This window comes from Caloenas nicobarica, chromosome 5 (assembly GCF_036013445.1).
Source record: "Caloenas nicobarica isolate bCalNic1 chromosome 5, bCalNic1.hap1, whole genome shotgun sequence".
Lineage (NCBI taxonomy): Eukaryota > Metazoa > Chordata > Aves > Columbiformes > Columbidae > Caloenas > Caloenas nicobarica.
The window spans coordinates 8,885,557-8,905,214 of NC_088249.1; the positions used below are offsets into that span (position 1 = coordinate 8,885,557).

The following is a 19,658-nucleotide window of genomic DNA, read 5'->3' on the forward strand; positions in this document are numbered from 1 at the left end:
TGGGAATTCATTGAAACTGGATAAAAATGATCAAAAAATATGTGCTTAAACATTATACTGTTTTGGAAAATAAAAAGAAGCAAACCCAGTAATACCGATATTCCTTCAGCTGATTGAAGGACAGCGACTGGAACAAACTGGCGTTCTTCGGGAAAGTCTTGCTGACCATGCGTGGAACACTGGGCTACACAATCTCCAGAAGCTCCCACCAACCTCAACTGGTCTGTGATTCCATTTAATGGCTTAGGTCCTGAAGATGAGAGCATGGGCTTCAGTGAAGGAGGTTCTTCATGTGCTTTTTCTGTCTTCGGGATGTATTTATGCTTAAAGACTGACAAGACCTGTATACGACTTTCTTACAGTCTCTGTGGCTCAGCTTTGAGATGCTTCCAGTAGTACAACTCCCACCTTTTTCTTGTTTTATGGTATTGGCCCCCAGTCATCCCAAGTTCACTTACTGCTTTAAGCAAAGTATATATCTTTGTTGAATTCGTGCATGTTTTATTGCATTACAGTTTTGTCAGTGATTTTCTCAGGGATGCGAAGAGCATATTTATGCTAATATATTGTCACTGTCCTCTAAAGCAGGAACACCAGCACTTGTGTTGCTTGAGATGGGCACAGGGAGGCTGGATGCTCTCAGTATCCTGGCATGACCAGGAGAAAACACCCCGAGTGATATTTACTTGTTCAAGTGGAGGACGATATCTGCTTTGTGTTAGAATTTGCACTCCAGCAGGATCCTTTGGCTCCTCCATAAGCTCTTTAGTAAACTTTAATAATGAAAAATAGTGTGATACTATTCTTAAGATGGTTGTAGCATAGAGTAAGCTTTCCATGTGATAGGTCAAGCTGCTGCAATTCTTCCTTATTCTGATATAATTGGGGGAAATTAAATTAAACAGGGAAACAGGAATACCTGCTGATAGTCCAGTAATGAGTATAATATGAAACTGCATAAAAACAAAGTGGAAAGAGCAAGGTCACCTGGTGCAACTGCAGGCTGGAAAGTTGCACAGGGAGGGAAGTATAAGAAAGCAGAACAAAATGTACTTATTTACACAGGTGAGGTTGTCATAAATGTAATGTGTAACTAAGATAAAGGGATGAAACTTAGTATCTCACTTTACTTGATTGTAAAGCTTGATATTACCTTACCTATCCGAAGTTTTACTTCCTGTGCTCCTTTGCTCAGCTGTTAAGGAGTGGAGACCAAAGGTGGCTGCCTGTTACTTAAAATGGATTTTTTCTTTTTTTTTTAATTAATTCTAGTAAGCAGCTCAGTTTTGATGAGGGTGATGCTTCCTGGGCTGCCCAGTTTTCCAGGTAAATTTGAGAAAGTTGTCACGTCTGCGCTTTGCCAGAGGTGGGAGAGGCATCCTGACACTGCAGGAAAGCGCCGAGATGGACACAGCGTGTGAGCGAGGCAGCGGGGTCCGGGCTGCTTCTGTGCAAAACAGTCGTGTCAACTTCCATCTCAGATCACTGCTGGTGGCCCAGATTTTAGCAACCTCTTCATAGTGAAAAAACACTGGCATATATTACAAGAAAGGAAAAAAAAAAAGATACTTTTCAAACATGGAGGAAACCCTAGATATAAATACACCTATTTTTTTTAACAGGTCCAGCTGGAATTTTCACAGTGCTGGGGTGCATGTGTGCACATGTCTAAGTGGCAGATGATGGGGTGGGCAGGCTGGTGGCGGCCCCGAGCGCTGCTGGAGAGGGAGGCTGGAGCAGCACAAAGAGGCTTCCAACTCCCATCTGCACACCCCCCCGAGGAGCGGCAGCGATGGCAATGCCATCTGTCCTGCTCCTGCCGAGCGCTCTCCTCTCCCGGGAGCAGGAAAAGCTGGCACACGGAGCTGGGCTTTCACTTCCCGGCTGCAGAGGCTGGATGCAGATTGCTGTGCGGTACCTGTAGAGACCAGGCTGCTCTCTGCTGTCCCCTCTTGCTTTTTTTAGTTTTGTCTGAATTCCAGTTCTCTTTATTTTACCTGTTGACTTTTTCCTTGAGACACCTTCCTCCTTCCCCTCTCTTCCCAGCAGACAAGGAAGAATTGATTTTTTCCTCCTCCCCTGCCTTCTCTCATTCTTTTTTATGCCTTAACCTATTTCAGATCTTTTTCTGCAGTCCCTTCTAGAGGGTGTGTTATGAACTGACATCTCTTATTTTAAATAATTATTTTCTCTTGGGCAGTGTCCTGACGCTGGATGCTCCCGGGGTTACTGTGGAGACCAGAGACCCAACATACAGCTCAGCTCCCCTTTAAATGGTAAAAGGCAGCTGCAAGACCCTCTTTCCTTGGTCTCTTGGACAAGTGCAGATTTAAAGAGCCAAAGGAGGTACGGTAGGTAGTCTGTAGAGCAGTCCGTCTTCCTCCCATCACCTCCATCTGCTGTGGTACAGAGACTGGGAGAAAGTCCTGGCCGCAGCCTCCCGCCTGGGTCAGGGCTGCGCCTGCTGCTTGTCTGCATGCAGTGACTTTCCTAGGAGAGAGAAAATACTGAAGACAACCAGGAATTCGAATTTAGGGATGGACATACAAGTTGTGCCCTATCAGTGTAATCTCATTTTGGATACTACGGTTCCTTAATGTAGCAAAGCCAAGTTGCGTTTTGTCATCTGACCCAAACCTGTAAGGCCACTTTGTCTATGTAAACCTACATCCTTAGGTTTCCTGAAGAATCTTTACTGATGTATTTTGGCATGAAATACTGCCCTAACCAAAGAAACCGTTGAGTTTTAAAGTTATTTCCTATTTTTAGTGATATTTTTCAATATCAGTTCTGCTGTTAATTCTGCTGTGGAAGCACAACTAGAAATCAGTGGGGTAAAAAGAGGAGATAACTGCCCAGCGCCTTGCGTCATGCCCTCCTATTTTTTTAGTAGAGTTAGGAGTCAGCTACTTTAAAAAAAAAAAAAAAAAAAAAAAATTCTATCTGGTCATCCCTCACTGTCTGGCATCTATTTCTGTTTCAGGGCATCCCTACCATCTTCCAGCTGGTAAATGTAAGAAACCTGGAGAAAGCAAACCGGACCATTTCTCTCTGCCCTTTCACTAGCTTATCTTTTCACTGTGGTATGAACTATCAAGTTTAACCTATCCAGAGTTCTCTATAAAAATAGTTAAATCCCTGATAAGACATTGACTGAAAATTGCTGATAGAAGACATTTACATATTTTCTTTAAGTCTTTAAAACTCTTCAGAACTCTTTAAAATCAGGGAAACTAACACCAAGCTTTTTCAGCATCCTCAAGTTCACTGCCTCAGTCTGTAGCCTGTACATCCTGAGACCTATTTAAATCCACTTTTCTAGTGGTGTGAAAGGCTTGTGGTCTGACTTAACAAAATTGGTTAAACTCTTGGACACAAGACCTAATCACGTCTTTCCCCATCCTACTTCTGCAGAACCACTGAGCCTTTCTGTCCCTGGCACCCCCCGCATTGTCCCCCGGGAACCCCCCGCTTGAATTTTCTAAGAGGAACTGGGGGCAGGTCCTGCCAGGCAGCTCTGTGGATGTTGCCCAAGAAGTTTCAACACCCTATTCCTGGATGATACCGTCCCATCCTATAGTGACCCTGCTTGGCTCCAGCTAGTCTGCAGATGCAGCTTCAGAATAAAATCAAGACAATATAACCTCCATATTGCTCCCTCCTCCCCCTTTATATAGGCAGCTAAATGAAATACAAACATATGGACTCCATAAATTTGTTTTGGGAATGGCCTTGTGTTAAATACCCAGCCAAAGCAATGGTTATCATTAAACAAATAATGACAACACCAGAGCGTAACATGAATTACATGCGGGATGAGAGCCTCAGCCGTGTACTGGGCTGATTTACACCAGTCCTTGGTGGGAGTGCAATCAGCAAACAGCTACCAAACCAGCAAGGAATCCACACGATCCTCCTGCAAACCTTCAAGAAGTGCTCTTGCAGCTTGCTAAGCTCTGAATGAAATGAGGTTTTATAGCGCTTGCAGAAGAAAGGGACATGATAGCAAATCTTTCCATAAACAGCCGGCATAATCAAGAATGTACCCACGGCTAGACAAACCAGACTAAAACAACTGAAATAAAATACTGCTGGAGACAGGTTTAAATATAGACTGACTCAAAAGCATGTGAAGAGCAGTTCTACTGCTGGGGCAAACTGTCTCTCAGGAATACAAAATGCCATCGGGAATGTGTCAGAATCGTTTGCTATAGCAAATAAACACATGCACAAACCCTCCCCAGCCTACTGAATTTTTTTGGTAATTAATGGTAAATTCTTAAGTGCAATCTAGGTATTCCCAAAGCTTTCTGAACAGTAATGAAACTTCAGAGCGCATCACATTAAAGTAAGTATCAAAATAATGATCTTAAATTTATGGCACACCTCCCAAGGATCTCCGTTCATAGCACTTTTGCTTGTGTGGCATCTGACCAGACTGTCACAACCCATTCTTGCAGGGTGCTGCGGGGTACTGTATCTTCAGTGATTCATGCATGCAGCTGTTGGAACCGCTTGTTGGGTTGTGAAAAAGCTCCCAGTGCCAAGTGCTGATCTCAGAGAACTCGGATCTCCATCAGCCGTCTTGGCTCCAAGTAGTTACTGAACAACAGATGGTAGCACGAGTTAAGCAAACTAAGAAAATATTCTGAGTGGAGGGATAAAGTTAAAAGCCTCACAAGAACTGAAATTCTCGAGAAAATACATAGAACAGGTGCTGAGGTTTGAACTAGTTTTCATGTCCAAGTGATGTACACTAAATAAAGGGTAGTCTCACTTCTGATGGTGTTTCTGAACTACTCATTATTATGAAAGTTTTCATTTCACTTGGGCAGAAGACACTACCTGTGAAATTAAAGTTATAGACATTTCAGATGCAGCTCAAAGCCACAATTCTTGTGTATTAAGCTATACTTGCACTGTAAAACACAACCAAAGACAATACTTGGCACTAAGGACAATGAAAGAACCCCAAATCATGTCATTTTGGAGTAGATTTCAAGCATCAACAGCAACGAAGGGACAACATTGTGAGCTTCAACCATCTCCTCTGCAGAGCAAGGACAGCACCACAGTTCCACAGACAGAAAACTTGTTAGTGTTAAGGTGCAGAGCACAAGCTCTTGCTGTTTCTGTAACATTAGTGCAGAAGGGACAGAGCCAGAACAAGACGTAAGAAAAAAGGTTATAGCAATGGTCCTAAACACAAATACGAAAGTGCATGGAGTAAACAAAGAGTGGGAGACTTGTAGCGGTGAAGAGAGAAAGTCCCTCCAACTTGTTCTACAGTAACTTCTAGTTCTTGGTCTCACTAAGGCAGCTCACTCCAATATTGGATAGGTGAGGAACAACAGATATTTTCAGGACTTATAAACGCTTGTGCTGAACAGTGCTGATATGAACTCACATGAACGAAGCAGTTTCTATAGAACCTCTTTACTCCATGCTATGGCTGAACAAGAAAGCTCTTGCGTTCATGTGAAAATCTGACCCGTCTAAATACACAGGGATCTTAAACCAGCTCTGGAAGTAGCAACACATGTGAGTGCATGCAACTGAGACCAAGTTCCCAAATTTTCAGAGAAGTGAGGGACTTTCAGAACAACCTGGAGTTAAACCACTCAGCAGAATATGAAACAAGGTACAAAGGAAGTATTTGAGTTGGCTTTCTTAACACTTTCAGAAGGAGAACATGAAAATTTGCACATTGACTACATTTTCAGCCTCACATTTTACTATACCTTAACTCCTTATACTGTTCCTCCAACATTACTACAGTCCCAGGTTTCTAAACTTGTTTTTACTGGGTTTAAAAATATTTTAAATTCAGTTTTGGGCAGTAAACAATCTTGCTATCATGGAAAGAGAAATCAGAACAAGAAGACTGCTCATTTAGCAAGGTATTACTCAGTGTGAGAAAGCGTGGGAGAAGTAAGCTCCTTAAAACAAAACTCGCTGGGACCGAAATACATAAAAGCACATTAATTTTTGTATGCAAGTTACTTAGTTGAAAGCTTAATTTATTTAGGCTCAGGAATCTATATTCTGCAGTGCTGCACACTACAGCACAGCCCCCAAAAACACTTAAGGGTATGAGTAAGTTTCATCATATCAGTAGTTCTGGCAGAGTAAACAGGGTGTAAGAGCGCACATACTCAGGCCACATATCCTTGTACCAGGTCATCATTTCTGACAGCTGGCCATGATCAGTGCTTAGGAGAAAAGAGGAAGAATGTGGCAGGTCTAAGAGTGCTGAAGAGTTTCAACAGTACTATGAATTCCTACAAGTATTCAAGGCACCATAAATGAATATACAGCCTTGCAATCCCAAGAAAAATAAAAAAATACTCGTGCTTTTGATAGACTCAGAAAGGCACAGACATGCCCTGCCTGTGAACTGAAGAAGCCAGAACTCCTGGCTGTCCGTGGGGGTCTCTCTGCACTGTGGGGTCTTCAGGACAACTACAGCCTCTGCACACGACAGGGACACTGCTGGACCTCACGCCCAAGGGGACCCGAGCTGCCTCTGCCCTTGCTCACGCAGCCCAGCAGTTCACCTTACCATGGCAAGGACACACCATGACCTGGGTGCAACTCACCCTCCACAGCACCCAGCTCCTTCCCTGCAAAGCTGTTTTAGAATCACAGAATGGTTTGAGTTGGAAGGGACTTTCAAAGGTCATTGAGTCCAAGCCCTGCCATGAGCAGGGACATCTTCACCCAGATCAGGTTGCTCAGAGCCCCGTCCAGCCTGGCCTGGGATGCCCCAGGGATGGGGCATCCAGCACCTCTCTGGGCAACCTGGGCCAGGGTTTCACCACCTCACTGTAAATTTCTTCCTCATGTCTAACCTGAATCTCCCCTCCTTTAGTTTTTTCTAGTCAGCACCAGTTTGGGCTACAGACAGTGTGACTGTCCCTATGGCAGGACTTCACACTCAGCCTCACCGTACACAGGAGGCCCCTGCCATGGCTTGCCGGAGCTCCTGTGCTGCCCCCCACCAGGTACTGACCACTGCCCACACCTGGCATCATCCAGGGACTGGCGAAGGGTCCGCTCTGTCCCATCGTCCAGGACATCAGCAAAGACATCCAACAGCATCCGTTCCAGTAAGACCCCTGAGGAATGCTACTGGTAACCAGCTGCTGGTTGGGTTTGCCCTGCTTGTCATAGCCCTTTGTATCTGAGAGTCCAGCGAAGCTTCTACCCACCTTATGGCTCACCTGCCCAAACCAGACCTCTGCAATGCTCCCACAGCAGCACCTTTTCAGCACAGGGGGACTGTGCTGAAAGCCTTGCTAATATCATCATGCTCTCATCTGGTGCTGCTCATCTCATCAGAAAAGGCAGCTAGCTTGCTCAGACATAATTTGCCCTTGATAAATCCATGTTGATTGTTCCCAGTTATGTTTTTGCCCTTCAAGTGCCAGGACGTAGCGCTGGGCACAGCTTTTGTGAGGATTCGCACTAGAATCCTCCTGTGGACTGAGGTCAGACTGACCAGCCCATAATTCCTCAAACTGTTCTCCTCAAAGAACGGCATAACCCTCATCTTTTCTCACCTTTTCTTTTTCACCAGGACCATCCCCCAGTTGCCATCACCACTCAAAGGCGATGGGCAGCAGCCTCCTAGTGATGCCAGCCTGCTCGCTCTGCACCCTCGCATATGCGTCAAAATCCATCTCTACAGTCCTGCTATTGGCACAAAAATCACTGTACTCTCCCACATCTTTATGAGAAGCAACTACTGAGTGATACATTAATTTAATACAACAAAATGTGGAATGTGACATAGTGTTCAGTTGTAGGTGGTTTTCTTTAAGAAAATAATTATATAACTTGCATATTGCCTGGCATATAAATACCTCTGTTTATGATACAGATACCTTAAAATTCAAAGGAAAAAAATAATGTGATCAATTTATGTTTACGCATACAATTTACATTTTGCTTTTGTCTTTGCAGACAGCAAAATAGCCCGTTTTGAATTTCAGGCTATATTTTATGAATGGTGCAAAGTATTTTGGATTAAAAAAAAAATTTCTGTTTTGGAAACAGTTGGTTTGGACCTCCAGATTTATGAGGGGGATCTTTTAAACCACGCCCCCCACACGCTAGCTGTTCAATTCTAACAGTATCAAATCAAGCTCTGAGGGCTTGAGGAAAACCCAAGAACTTGGGTAGTGAGCCACACAAAACTAACATAGTGATGCCACCCTGTGGCTATAATGCAAATCTGCTGCTGACGAGGCAGGATGAATGGTTGTGTTTTCTCTTTAAGTCTCTAATCAGATTAAAGTGACCTGCACAAGGAGCAGCTTTCAGAACTTCAGCGTGAGTTTAAGAGCATGTGTATGTAGAACAGATCAAGATGGTACCTGGTGAGTCTATGTGGATTTTGACACCGCTGTGCGGGTTATCAGGTGGACATCAGCATCACTACCTACAACAGTATTTGTCAACAAACAGGAAAAACATCCACATCCTACAGCGTAAGTGACAACAGAACAAATAAGGAGGAGATTTTGATTTCAGCTGTTACATTTGAGGAAAACAATGCAAGAAAATACAATTAAATAAATCCTAAAGTTTAAAGTAAATCGTACAACCACAAAATGTTTAAGCAATAATAACCTCTGCAGGACAGAAGTAATATAAGAGCTATCACTGGGTTTTAATGAAAGTCACAACCATGAGAACTAAAAACTTGTAATAAAAGCATAGGCTATAATAGTTTGATTCCAGTCTTTTCCTAAAGGAAAAAACAAAATAACAAAAGCCCAGAATACACAACACCAGCAAACATCATTAAAACTTGTATTACAATGGTAGCAGTTCAAAATGCAATCAACTATAAAAAGTATGGCATTTCAATATCTTTAGAAAAATCTATACAAAAGAAAAAGATAGAAAAGTCATGCATATAACTGTGATAGTCATTAAATATTATAAAATATACAGTATCTGATCACTTTCACTCTATTGCACTTTTATTAATGTAAAATAGAAAGTAAGATTTAGAATAATTTTCTTCCAATTTTCTATGCACAAGCAATGCTGGTCTTTGAACTGAATAGCTGCTGTTCATTTTTAAAGAGGCATTAACATCTTTTGAAGCCTCTTGGCTACTTTTAATAAGTTAACCGATTTGCTTCAATACAAGCAAAACACAATGTTCAAAGCTTTGCTACATTCCCCTGTAAGATCTAGTAATGAAAAACCCTAAAGAGACTGGAAGAAACAGCACAAGGAAACTCAACATTGCTCATTTCACACGTGCAAAGCTGTACCCAACATTACACGACACAATCTTTGTTCTGCTGTAGCAGTTTTGTTCTCCCCATGGAAAAGTGCTTCTGTTGGTTCGTTTGAGGTTTTGCTTCCTCTGCTTGGACAACCCCACACACTCCTGCAATAGTTTGGGATCTAAGCTTAGTCTGATAACCAATGGTAAATCACTGCATCGAATGGAGGACAAGCTCGAGATATATACAATAAACTGTGTAGATATACTGCCACATTCCATATGAGCTGGAGTTTCCCCAGCCACTGTGGATTTCACACCTAGGCAGTCATTCTACTGGAATCTAGATGGAAGTTAATGGCAGCACAAATAGCGAATAGTTGCACCATGTGACATGATGAAACAGTATTACAACTAACCAGAAACTACAAAGGAGCAGTATGTTTAAGTTTGTACACATACAGCGTAAGTGGGAGTTTAATATCAGTTAGGTTTTGCTAGGATTCAATTTTTAAATCCAATCTGATCTTGATAAAACACAAAACCATCATGCAAATATAATACTAGTAGGGTCCTGCATGGTGAAAGAGAGAAATATTAACACGTGTTGCTTGCACAGTGCTGGCCTTCGCTGTTGTCTAACCAATTCATCCATGCCTAGTTGTGCGTTTTCAAAAGAATCAGACCCAACAAACCAAGGGACAAAGATAGCGTTTCCATTTCTACATCTTGGTTGCAACTCTTCAGAAAAGATCCAGAAGATATAAAACATTTGTAGACTGCTGTCACTTCTTAGTATCTCATGCCTGATAGTAGCAAATGTACTGCAGAGTCAAAGCACAAATGTCTTACCCATATTTATAAAGAAAAAAAAGACGTCTTTCACTTACACCTAAATAACTCGGGTTTTGTGCTCTGTCCCAAGATAAAAATACAGCTGCATCTCGCTTCTGACCTGGTGTGCAAAACATACAAGAATTACAGACTGCATGCACAGGACTATGGTTGTTTGTGCAAACACCAAAGTCTGATCTACCCACCAAGAACAGAACACTAATATGAGGGATGCATGTCATGGATAAATGCTATTGAATGACATAACTCAAGTGTGTTTGATCTTTTTACTGAAGTTCATAATATTAGGTGGTTTTGTTCTAATGCAGATTGTAGATACTGGAGACTACTGCAGAAATTTACCACCTTAGAGTGTCCCTAAGGGAATATTTGGTATCTCCAAACCCATATATTTCTAGTATTTACTCACATATTAGGCTTAAAGCAAATTGTTTTATCCTGATCAGTCTGGTTGACCTCCTTTTAGGAGGTGTCCTTTGAGATGTATTTCACCGGTACCACTATACAGGCCTCAGAAGAAGTTTCTCATCCATCTCCAAAATAATTGCTGTAGGATATTTTCACCCATCAATACGCTTGCTCCACAGCAGATCTCCTTCCCTCTGAACACCAGGCAAACTTTGATTGTTGACATTCAAATAGGAGGGGAAGAACACGTGATAACAACAAAGTACACTATAAAAAGCAATTTCCTGCTCAATTACTAAGCCAGACAATTTCTCTGGCTCTCCTATGCAGTCCTAGGAGTACCCAAGGTACCGCTCTATGACAAGTGGCAACAGATAAGGCCTTGTGAGCAGGAGTTAATTAGACAAAGAGAAAAATCTTTGGACCTCTCGCCCAAAGATTCTTCCATTTCCATAGGTATTCTCTGTAGGTAATATAAAGACTTCAAAACAACCCCAAGCCCTACCTCCCATTGCTCATTTAAAACTGCAGGACTAAAGCAGGGACTTTCCTCAATAATGAGATTTGAGTCTTTTGGGACACACCAGAAGCAGTTTTTCACACCTGCTGAAGCCAGATAAGCCAATGAGCTGGTTAAGTACTAAAAAACCCCATTTCTTAAATGTACAATGCACCACCCTGATCCAAGAGCTGACCAGACTGTTCTGTGCTCCTCCTGCCCCATGCCTCTCTTCCAGCCCTCCTGCTTTTTCTTTCTCCCAGCTCCTCACTCTGCATCGGGTATCTGTCCCAATGACCATCTTTCAAGGTGCAGGCTAAAGGATAACAACTAAGAACTTTAAGCCATGAAATCCACATCATTGTTTACAGAGGACAGCTTCCTATGAAATACAGCAGTGACTAAATGAGCCAAAAAAACCTATATCTATCAACTACTTTGAAACGCAAATTATTTGTAAACATGTCTTATGTCTGGGAGCCTAAAAGCAAACCAGTATATTTTCAGTCTCCCACCCTTGGGAGAGAATAAGCAGATACACATTTTCAAGGTTGGTTTGAAAAATATGCTTGACTGAAAAACATTTTTGTTCACTGATTAGAGTGTCAAATTAAACAAAGCCAAGTTTTAAAATTCTTTCCTAAAACTAACATTTAAATGCAGTAACTCACAGATTCCTCTGATTCATAAAACTCAGCCTTGTGTTTTATGACGATTACTACAGGAGCAACATTTTATCTGCCCTACGACACCTGACAGCTGGGTTGCTGTCTGCTGCCCTATGGTAGGTGACAGCTGGCACCAGAGATGAGCCACCATCCCAACTTCATCTTTCACAGTTTTGAAAAGATGGACAGCACTGTGGAATTACTGCGTGCTCTGACTAATACTTTTACTACTAGCTCACCTGATTGACAGACTTTGGTTTGGTTTGCGGGTAGGGACAAGATACGAGATGTTAGAGTTGCTCAAAATCAAGACTGAGTAAAAACACGTAAACTCTCACATTTTCATTTTAACCACCTACAAAGCACACAGAACATGGAAACAAATGAGAGTCATCAGGCAGATGATGCCAGCACACAGATGGTTGACCTCACCGTGAAGTGACCCCACTAGGATACCCTAAAGGGCACAAATGCATTTGAAGCATCTCGGCGTAGTTACACGAGGTGTTATTACACTGAGGTTAGAGAGAACGTCATCCTGCACTTCACTGTGCTCATGTATCCAAAGCCGCACAGCAATCGCTGTCACCCCACCTTTTCTAAAGCATTTACAGTTTGGTTAGTTGCAGTATTCTGAAATGTAAAAAATACCCAGTATGCTCTCAACAGCACGTCAAATAAAGATGCCCCACAAGAGAGAAGTCTCTGAACTGAGGTAGCAGTGCAACAGCCTTTTAATTTCTTCAAATAGAAATGGCTAGAGGGGAGAAGAAGAGGTAAATCAAGTTAGTCCATGCAAAACATACTAATCACAGTTGAGAAGACTGGGAAGCGTGAGCTGTAGACTTTGCTTTGGGAATTCAGCGCAAATAATTTGGGAAACAGAGCATTAGCTCTGAGTGCAATGAGAACTGTTTTCTCTCTTAAATCTGCTCATTTTCTCTACAGCCTGAAATCTACCACTCCAGTAATCATGTCACTGTAGTTTGGTTTCACATATGGTTGGTTTACAAGATGAAAAGTCTGGCCTTTTTTTTTTTAATTTTTAAAAACATAGCAAAAATAGTGAAAGAAAATTACTTTGAGGGGCTATCCAGTGGTACTTGGTGACAGTCTCACTCCTACAGCACAAACAATACCAAGCAGACCAGCCTCTCCAGTGATATGAAAGGAAAAGAGGAATGAGCTGGTTAGTGGAGATATACACCTGGGTGCCGACCATTTTTTTCAGACCACTTCATGAGCTATTTTTGAGCTGATATTCAGGATAATATGAGGTTTACAGGCTGCTTTCCAAGAAAAAGACCTTCCAAGGAGGGTACAGGAAAACTAGTCTTTGACACTAAACTACTGCGCTTTTTTGCTCAAAGCCTGGTGTACCATAGTTCTATTGCAGCTATGATGGAAATAAAATCATTCCAGCTGTCAGTAATCATAAGATGTCTGCAACGGCTTATAAAAATTAAGCAGAAACTGGCAAATTCTCTATTAGGAAAAGTGTTCGGGCCTGGCTGATTTTCCTAGTTAGTTCACAAACGAAAGGTTGTGTCTAGAATAGATTTACGCTCACCTGAAAGCACGCAAGGATCTGTTCTGATCCCACAAAGGGTGCCCTGACATGAACAAGTGGAGAGATGCTGAATGGATATTCGGAACTTTATATCACTTAAGGAACACCAGATAAGAGCACAAAGTGGCCCCCCCAGATAGGCATCACAATTAGAGACAAAGCAGAATATTGACTCAAAATAATCTAGAAATCCTCAAAATATAGAAGTTTATTTTGCTACAATATTAAAAAGTACAATATAAAGATATAAAACATAGAAATTCCATAATTAATTCACATGCTAAAAGGCTTAATCAACCAGCCATAAGGAGGAGACTTCATGAAATTTACAGACGTCTTAGCCATAAAAGCTATTTCATCGAGTTTCAGACTTGAAATATTGAGCAACCATTGCAGAGAACTTGCTCTCCCACATCACCATAACTAAGGGGAAAAAAGAAAAAAAGAAAACCAAAAGAAACAAAGTCAGTGTGTCTGCTGTTTCTGGAACAAAACAAAGAATGCCATCCTAGACCATTATCAACTGTAACCTCTAGACTCTCACACAACAGTCCCAGTATTTCTTTATATCATAGAACTGTTAAAAACAACAGCAAAAGCTTAATTTTAATCCTTGAGAGTGCATTCACTCATCATTGGCCAGCATGCTATATTGCTGGTGAGAAAGCATAAGGAAGTTTTGCCTCTTAGAACATTTAAATAAGAAGTTAAACTAGACTTGCACTAAGACAGATAAGACTACTCCACACGGGCATTCTATTTTCCATGGTTCAGACAGTTTTACTGCTGCTAAAACAACATGAGAATTCAAGTTCTTTACGCAGATGAGCTAGATATCTTGTTAGGTCTTCATATGCTACAACAAATTTTCAGGGCATATATAATTAAAACGAGCTTAGAAATCCAAAAGGCACTTACTCAATAGTGGAGCACAAAGAACAGGTAACTGTGTTACAGCAGCTGCAGAGCCTGCTGCAGTTCTGGCAGACGAACTGGTCACACTGTGTACACGCTTCCTTGACATCGGCAGTTCTTACACACGATGAACAGGCTTTGGAAACTCCCACGGGTGGAACTGATTGGAAAAGATGCAATTAAGCAGAGGTGTACTTTACAGCAAAACACAGAAAACACCTGGAAGTTCCAAAAACTGCAGAGTGTGGTATCTCTGCTCCGCATTACAGCTACAGGTGGCAGCACACACTTAGAATCACAGAATAATTCGGGTTGGAAGAGACACTCAGGATCATCGACTCCAACCATGATCTAACTGTGGCACTAAACCATGTCCCTAAGAACCTCGTCTACAGGTCTTTTAAACCCCTCCAGGGATGGTGACTCCACCACTGCCCTGGGCAGCCTGTTCCAGTGCCTGACAAGCCTTTCTCGCAAGAATTTTTTCCTAATATCCAATCTGAACCTTCCCTGGCACAACGAGGCCATTTTCTCTTGCCCTATCACTTGCTACTTGGGAGAAGAGACCAACACCCTCCATGCTACAACCTCTTTTCAAGCAGTTGCAGACAGTGATAAGGTCTCCCCTCAGCCTCCTTTTCTCCAGGATAAACGGCCCCAGTTCCCTCAGCCGCTGCCCATCAGACTTGTGCTCCAGGCCCCTCACCAGCTTCGTCACCTCCTCTGCACTCTCTCCAGCACCTCAATGTCCTTCCTACAGCGAGGGGCCCAAAACTGAACGCAGCGCACCGCAGGGCCCACTGCGTATAGTTTTGTTCGGTCTTTTTCTGCTCAGTGGCAAGACCGCTAAGAGATTCTCAAGGATGCAACAGTTTCTAAACAGTTTCTAAAACCCCTCAGGGAAGCTCAAATCAAACATTTCCTTTAAAAAATAAAGACTAACAGAGGGACACACACGCACGCCCCGCCGTGTGCCGGGCAGGTCGCAGAGCAGCTCCGGCCGCCCGCCCGCGGCGGGGCCACTCACCCGTGCCGGGGCCACTCACCCGTGTCGGTGTGGCCGGGCCGCCTCAGCAGTTTCCCGTCCGGGCCGATGAGCAGCTGCCCGCTCCAGCCGCGCCCCGCGCCGCCGCCCTGGGCCTCCCCGCCCGGCTCCGGCGAGCGGCTGAGCGCGCAGGTGGCGGCGGGGCCGGCGGGCCAGGCGCCCTCCATGTACGCCTGGGCGCCCTTGAAGAGCAGCCGCCGGGTCCTCTCTGCCGGCGGGAGAGGAGAGCGGAGTTAGCGGCGGGTTCTGCCCCTCAGCCCCGCCGCCATGCCCGGGGGAGACGGCTGGAGAGGCCTGCGGGCACAGGCCAGCGGCTGCGGCGCCTGCCCCTCCCCTCCGTCCCCCGCCTCACCAAAGACCTCCCGGCGGTACTCCTCGCCCCGCACGCCGCGGCTCAGCTCCCGCAGCCCCACGCGTGTTTTCCGCTGGAGGGGAACGGCCTCCCCGAAGGGCCAGGAGCGCTTCGGCATGGCGGGCCCGGCCAGGCCACGCCCACAACGGCCACGCCCCCTCGGCGGCGTCACCGGCGCGCCAGGCCAATGGCGGGGCGGCAGGGCGGAGCGAGAGGAGGGCGGTGTCACCTCAGGCTCCGCCCCCTGAGCCGGCGGGGTTCCGGAGCCGGGACAGCACCTGCAGCGCATCTCCAACTTCGTGTCCGGATCTGGGACCCCAGTTCAAGGACAGGGAACTGCTGGAGAGAGTCCGGCGCAGCGCCACGAAGATGATAAACGGAGTGGAGCATCTCCCTTGTGAGGAAAGGCTGAGGGAGCTGGGGATCTTGAGCTTGGAGGAGACTGAGAGGTGACCTCATTAATGTTTATAAATATATAAAGGGTGGGTGTCACGAGGATGGAGCCAGGCTCTTCTCGGTGACAACCAATGATAGGACAAGGGGCAATGGGTACAAACTGGAACAGAGGAGGTTCCACTTCAATATGAGGAGAAACTTCTTCACAACAAAGGTGACAGAGCCTGGAACAGGCTGCCCAGGGAGGTGGTAGAGTCTCTATTTCTGGAGACATTCAAACCCGCCTGGACGCCTTGCTGCGTAAACTCATCTGGGTGTTCCTGCTCTGGCGGGGGGATTGGACTGCATGATATTTCGAGGTCCCTTCCAATCCCTGACGTTCTGTGATTCTGTGAACTGTGGTTGTTGACCCTGCAGAATGGGAGGCTGAGGTGAGACCGTATCGTTATCTACATCTACCTGAAAGGACATTGTGGAGAGATGGGTGTTGGTCTGTTTCCCCAGGTAACAAATGACAGGACTAGAGGAAATGGCCTTAGGTTACGTCGGGGCAGGATTAGATTGGATATTAGGAAAACTTCCTCCATTGAAAGGGTTCTCAACCGTTGGAACAACCCACCCAGGGAAGTGCTTGAGGCACCATGACTGGAGCTCTGTAAAAAAACGTGTAGACGTTGCAGCTAGTGACATAGTTTAGTGGTGGGGATGGCAGAGTGAGATTTGTGGTTGGAGTCAACGATCTTTAGGTTCTTTCCCAACTTAAATGATTCTGCGAATCTGTGATTTCACTTGAAGCCGGCCTGGTGCAGAGTCAGGGCTTGGCCTGGATGGTCCTGGTGGGCCCCTTCCAACCAGGCATATTCTGTGCTTATGAGATCGCCACTGGCAGGCAACATACAGCACCACACGAGGTGCTGTGAGCAACTTTAACTCTGGCCCAGCCTTCACCTGGACACCAGGGCAGCTGCGCGTGGGGCTGAAGGGCAGGGTGGCTGTCGGACGTGACTGTGACGCGCTCTGGCGCCTGTGACATCAGAGGGGACGAGTCCCCACGGGGCGGTTACTGGGGGCGCCAGCAGCCGCGCTGCCCCAGTGCGGCCTGGGCCAGCGGTGAGTGCGCAGGCGGGGGGAGGCCGGGCTGGACGGGGGCCGGGGCAGAAACGCGGCCCCCGGGGGTGGGTTCTCGCCCTCCATGGAGGGCCCGGCCGCTCGCGGGAGCACCTTGGGCAGGGCACGGAGCCGCCGCCGCCGGGGCTGGCGCAGCCCTTGCTGCCTCCCAGCTGCCTCGGCCCCGCTCCTACCTGCGCCAGCTCCCTGCGGCCCCCGGCTCCGCTCCCCCCGCCACCAGCCGCCTCCCTCCCGCCCAGCCCCACTGAGCCCCTTCTCTCCTTCCTCCTGCAGACCATGGCTCTTTTTGCCTTGCAACTGGTGGCTCGGATTCTGCGCTTCCTGATCAGAGATACGGGATTTGTCAATGAGGAACTGGATGAGGACACACGCCAGCGCATGCAGCAGCGCGAGGAGATGCTGAACCGGGAGATGACTCGGCTGTGGCGGGAGATAGAACAGAGGGACCAGGAGCAGAGGAACCGGGAGCAGAGCGTCTCTGCCTGGGCATCCCTGCTCCTCGCGGCCTTGCAGCACTGGCAGTTCTGGGCTGTTGCTGGAGGCCTGGTCCTGCTCTTTGGGCTCTGCTGGTGGCTCAGGAAAAGGAGCCATCAGACAGCCAGCAGCACCAAGGACAATTCCAGAAGGAACGTGGACAAGGAGGAGCAAGGAGAAAAACCCAGTATTGCACTGGATGCGGGCAGAATTTCGGCCCAGCGCCTCCTGGACGTGCCGGAACCATCCACGATGGTGGTAGAGCTGGTGGACGAACTTCTCCGTACGTGCCGAAAACTTTCCAGGAATGCTTTCGTGCCGCGACCGAAGTCTGCCATCGCAGTGGGCAACGACACAGAAGGTGTGAGTCACTGTGAGGGTCACGCTGTCTACCGTCTGCTCGTGCCCCTGAAGCCCCCCCGTGGGCACTCCTTCCACCTGGAGATGGACACCATGGAGGAGATGCCGGCGAGGAACTCCAGGCTCCGCGTGGAGCTGGAGTGCACCTGCACGAGGGAGGGCATGCTGTGCTTCCTCCATCGCTCCAAGGAGGAGCTGAGGAAAAATCAGAGTGCCAGCCTCCTAGGCACCCTGTGCACTGGCAACCACCTGGACATGGAGAAAACCACCCGCTGGTTCCAGATACTGGTGAAAGCAGCCTGGGTGGTTTTGCCTCAGTCCACACGCTGGCGTCTAATAGTGCTGCCCTCCAGGCGCTCCTGCAAGCTCTGGCTGACCGACCGTTCCGATAACAGCCTCCTGATTGAGATGGTGTTTGGGGTGCAGCAAGATGACTCGGACAGCGTCCTGAGCATCGAGTAGGCACAGGCCAGTGGTAGCAGCAGCAGGAGGTGGCCAGAGAGCTGTGCTGTGGCAGAGGTGCAGTTCTTCAGGAACAGGGCCGGCCTCGAAGACGCTCCTGGTGAGCTGCTGCTACAGAGCTGAGCACACTGGACACGGGGACCATGCTGATCCATGGGCAGTGGGAACTGCTGCCATGCCTTTCCTGCACAGCAAAAGCACACGCTGGGGACTGGGAGCTGATGCAGCTGAAGAGGCCACTGCGAGCAGGCTCGTGACAGACACTCTGTTAGCAGCTGGATAGTGACCACCCACACTCTTCGACACAGTCCATTCCGTTCCTTCTGGGGCCTTTCCTCTGTGCAAAGCTGCCAATAAATGTTGTGTTTTGACTAACACTGTGTCTGTGAGTGTCTGTGCGTCAGGTTTTTTGGGAATGCGGGCATGGGTTGCTGGCAGCTCAGCTGCCATACAGCTGCTCAGTCACTTTCCCCAGTGGCAGGGTGGAGAGAATCAGAAAGCTAAAGTGGGAAAAAATGCGGGTTGATCTAAGACAGTTCCGTAGGTAAAGCAAGGGCTACACACCCAAGCAAAGCACCTAAAGAATTCATTCACTGCTCCCCTGGTCTGCTGCTCAGATCTGTCTTTTTGGGAAGTGTTCTGCCTCTGTGGAGCTTGGGTTGGCACCTGTGAGGCTACTCTGGAAACACTCAAACCGCGCCCGGATGCATTCCTCTGTAAGGTGATCTAGGTGTTCCTGCTTTGGCAGGGGGATTGGACTAGATGATTTTTCAAGGTTCGTTTTCCAGTCCCTAACATTCCGTGATTCCCTAGCATTCTGTGATTCTGTGAACTGTGGTTGTTGACCCTGCAGAATGGGAGGCTGAGGTGAGACCGTATCGTTATCTACATCTACCTGAAAGGACATTGTGGAGAGATGGGTGTTGGTCTGTTTCCCCAGGTAACAAATGACAGGACTAGAGGAAATGGCCTTAGGTTACGTCGGGGCAGGATTAGATTGGATATTAGGAAAACTTCCTCCATTGAAAGGGTTCTCAACCGTTGGAACAACCCACCCAGGGAAGTGCTTGAGGCACCATGACTGGAGCTCTGTAAAAAAACGTGTAGACGTTGCAGCTAGTGACATAGTTTAGTGGTGGGGATGGCAGAGTGAGATTTGTGGTTGGAGTCAACGATCTTTAGGTTCTTTCCCAACTTAAATGATTCTGCGAATCTGTGATTTCACTTGAAGCCGGCCTGGTGCAGAGTCAGGGCTTGGCCTGGATGGTCCTGGTGGGCCCCT

At 46.4% G+C, this 19,658-nt stretch overlaps 1 protein-coding gene and 1 pseudogene across 1 annotated transcript; one reads left to right on the forward strand and one right to left on the reverse strand.

Moving 5' to 3' along the window:
• Positions 1–10,976: 10,976 nt before the first annotated feature.
• On the reverse strand, positions 10,977–15,691 carry SIVA1 (SIVA1 apoptosis inducing factor). Its single transcript, XM_065636019.1, has 4 exons — positions 15,557–15,691; positions 15,206–15,412; positions 14,163–14,319; positions 10,977–13,667 (listed from the first exon to the last, which is right to left on the reverse strand). The coding sequence occupies exons 1-4, from the start codon at positions 15,672–15,674 to the stop codon at positions 13,610–13,612; spliced, it is 540 nt and encodes a 179-aa protein (XP_065492091.1). The 5' UTR covers positions 15,675–15,691; the 3' UTR covers positions 10,977–13,609.
• Positions 15,692–17,144: 1,453 nt separating this feature from the next.
• On the forward strand, positions 17,145–18,376 carry LOC135988827 (inositol 1,4,5-trisphosphate receptor-interacting protein-like 1; annotated as a pseudogene).
• Positions 18,377–19,658: the final 1,282 nt, after the last annotated feature.

Bases quoted from the DNA above. Each gene is read 5' to 3' on its own strand.
- SIVA1 (XM_065636019.1), bottom strand. From the start codon at position 15,674: ATGCCGAAGCGCTCCTGGCCCTTCGGGGAGGCCGTTCCCCTCCAGCGG. The intron at 15,413-15,556 runs GTGAGGCGGGGG...TCCCGCCGGCAG, and splicing joins GTACCGCCGGGAGGTCTTTG to AGAGGACCCGGCGGCTGCTC. The intron at 13,668-14,162 runs GTAAGTGCCTTT...TTTTCCCCTTAG, and splicing joins TCTTTGTGCTCCACTATTGA to TTATGGTGATGTGGGAGAGC.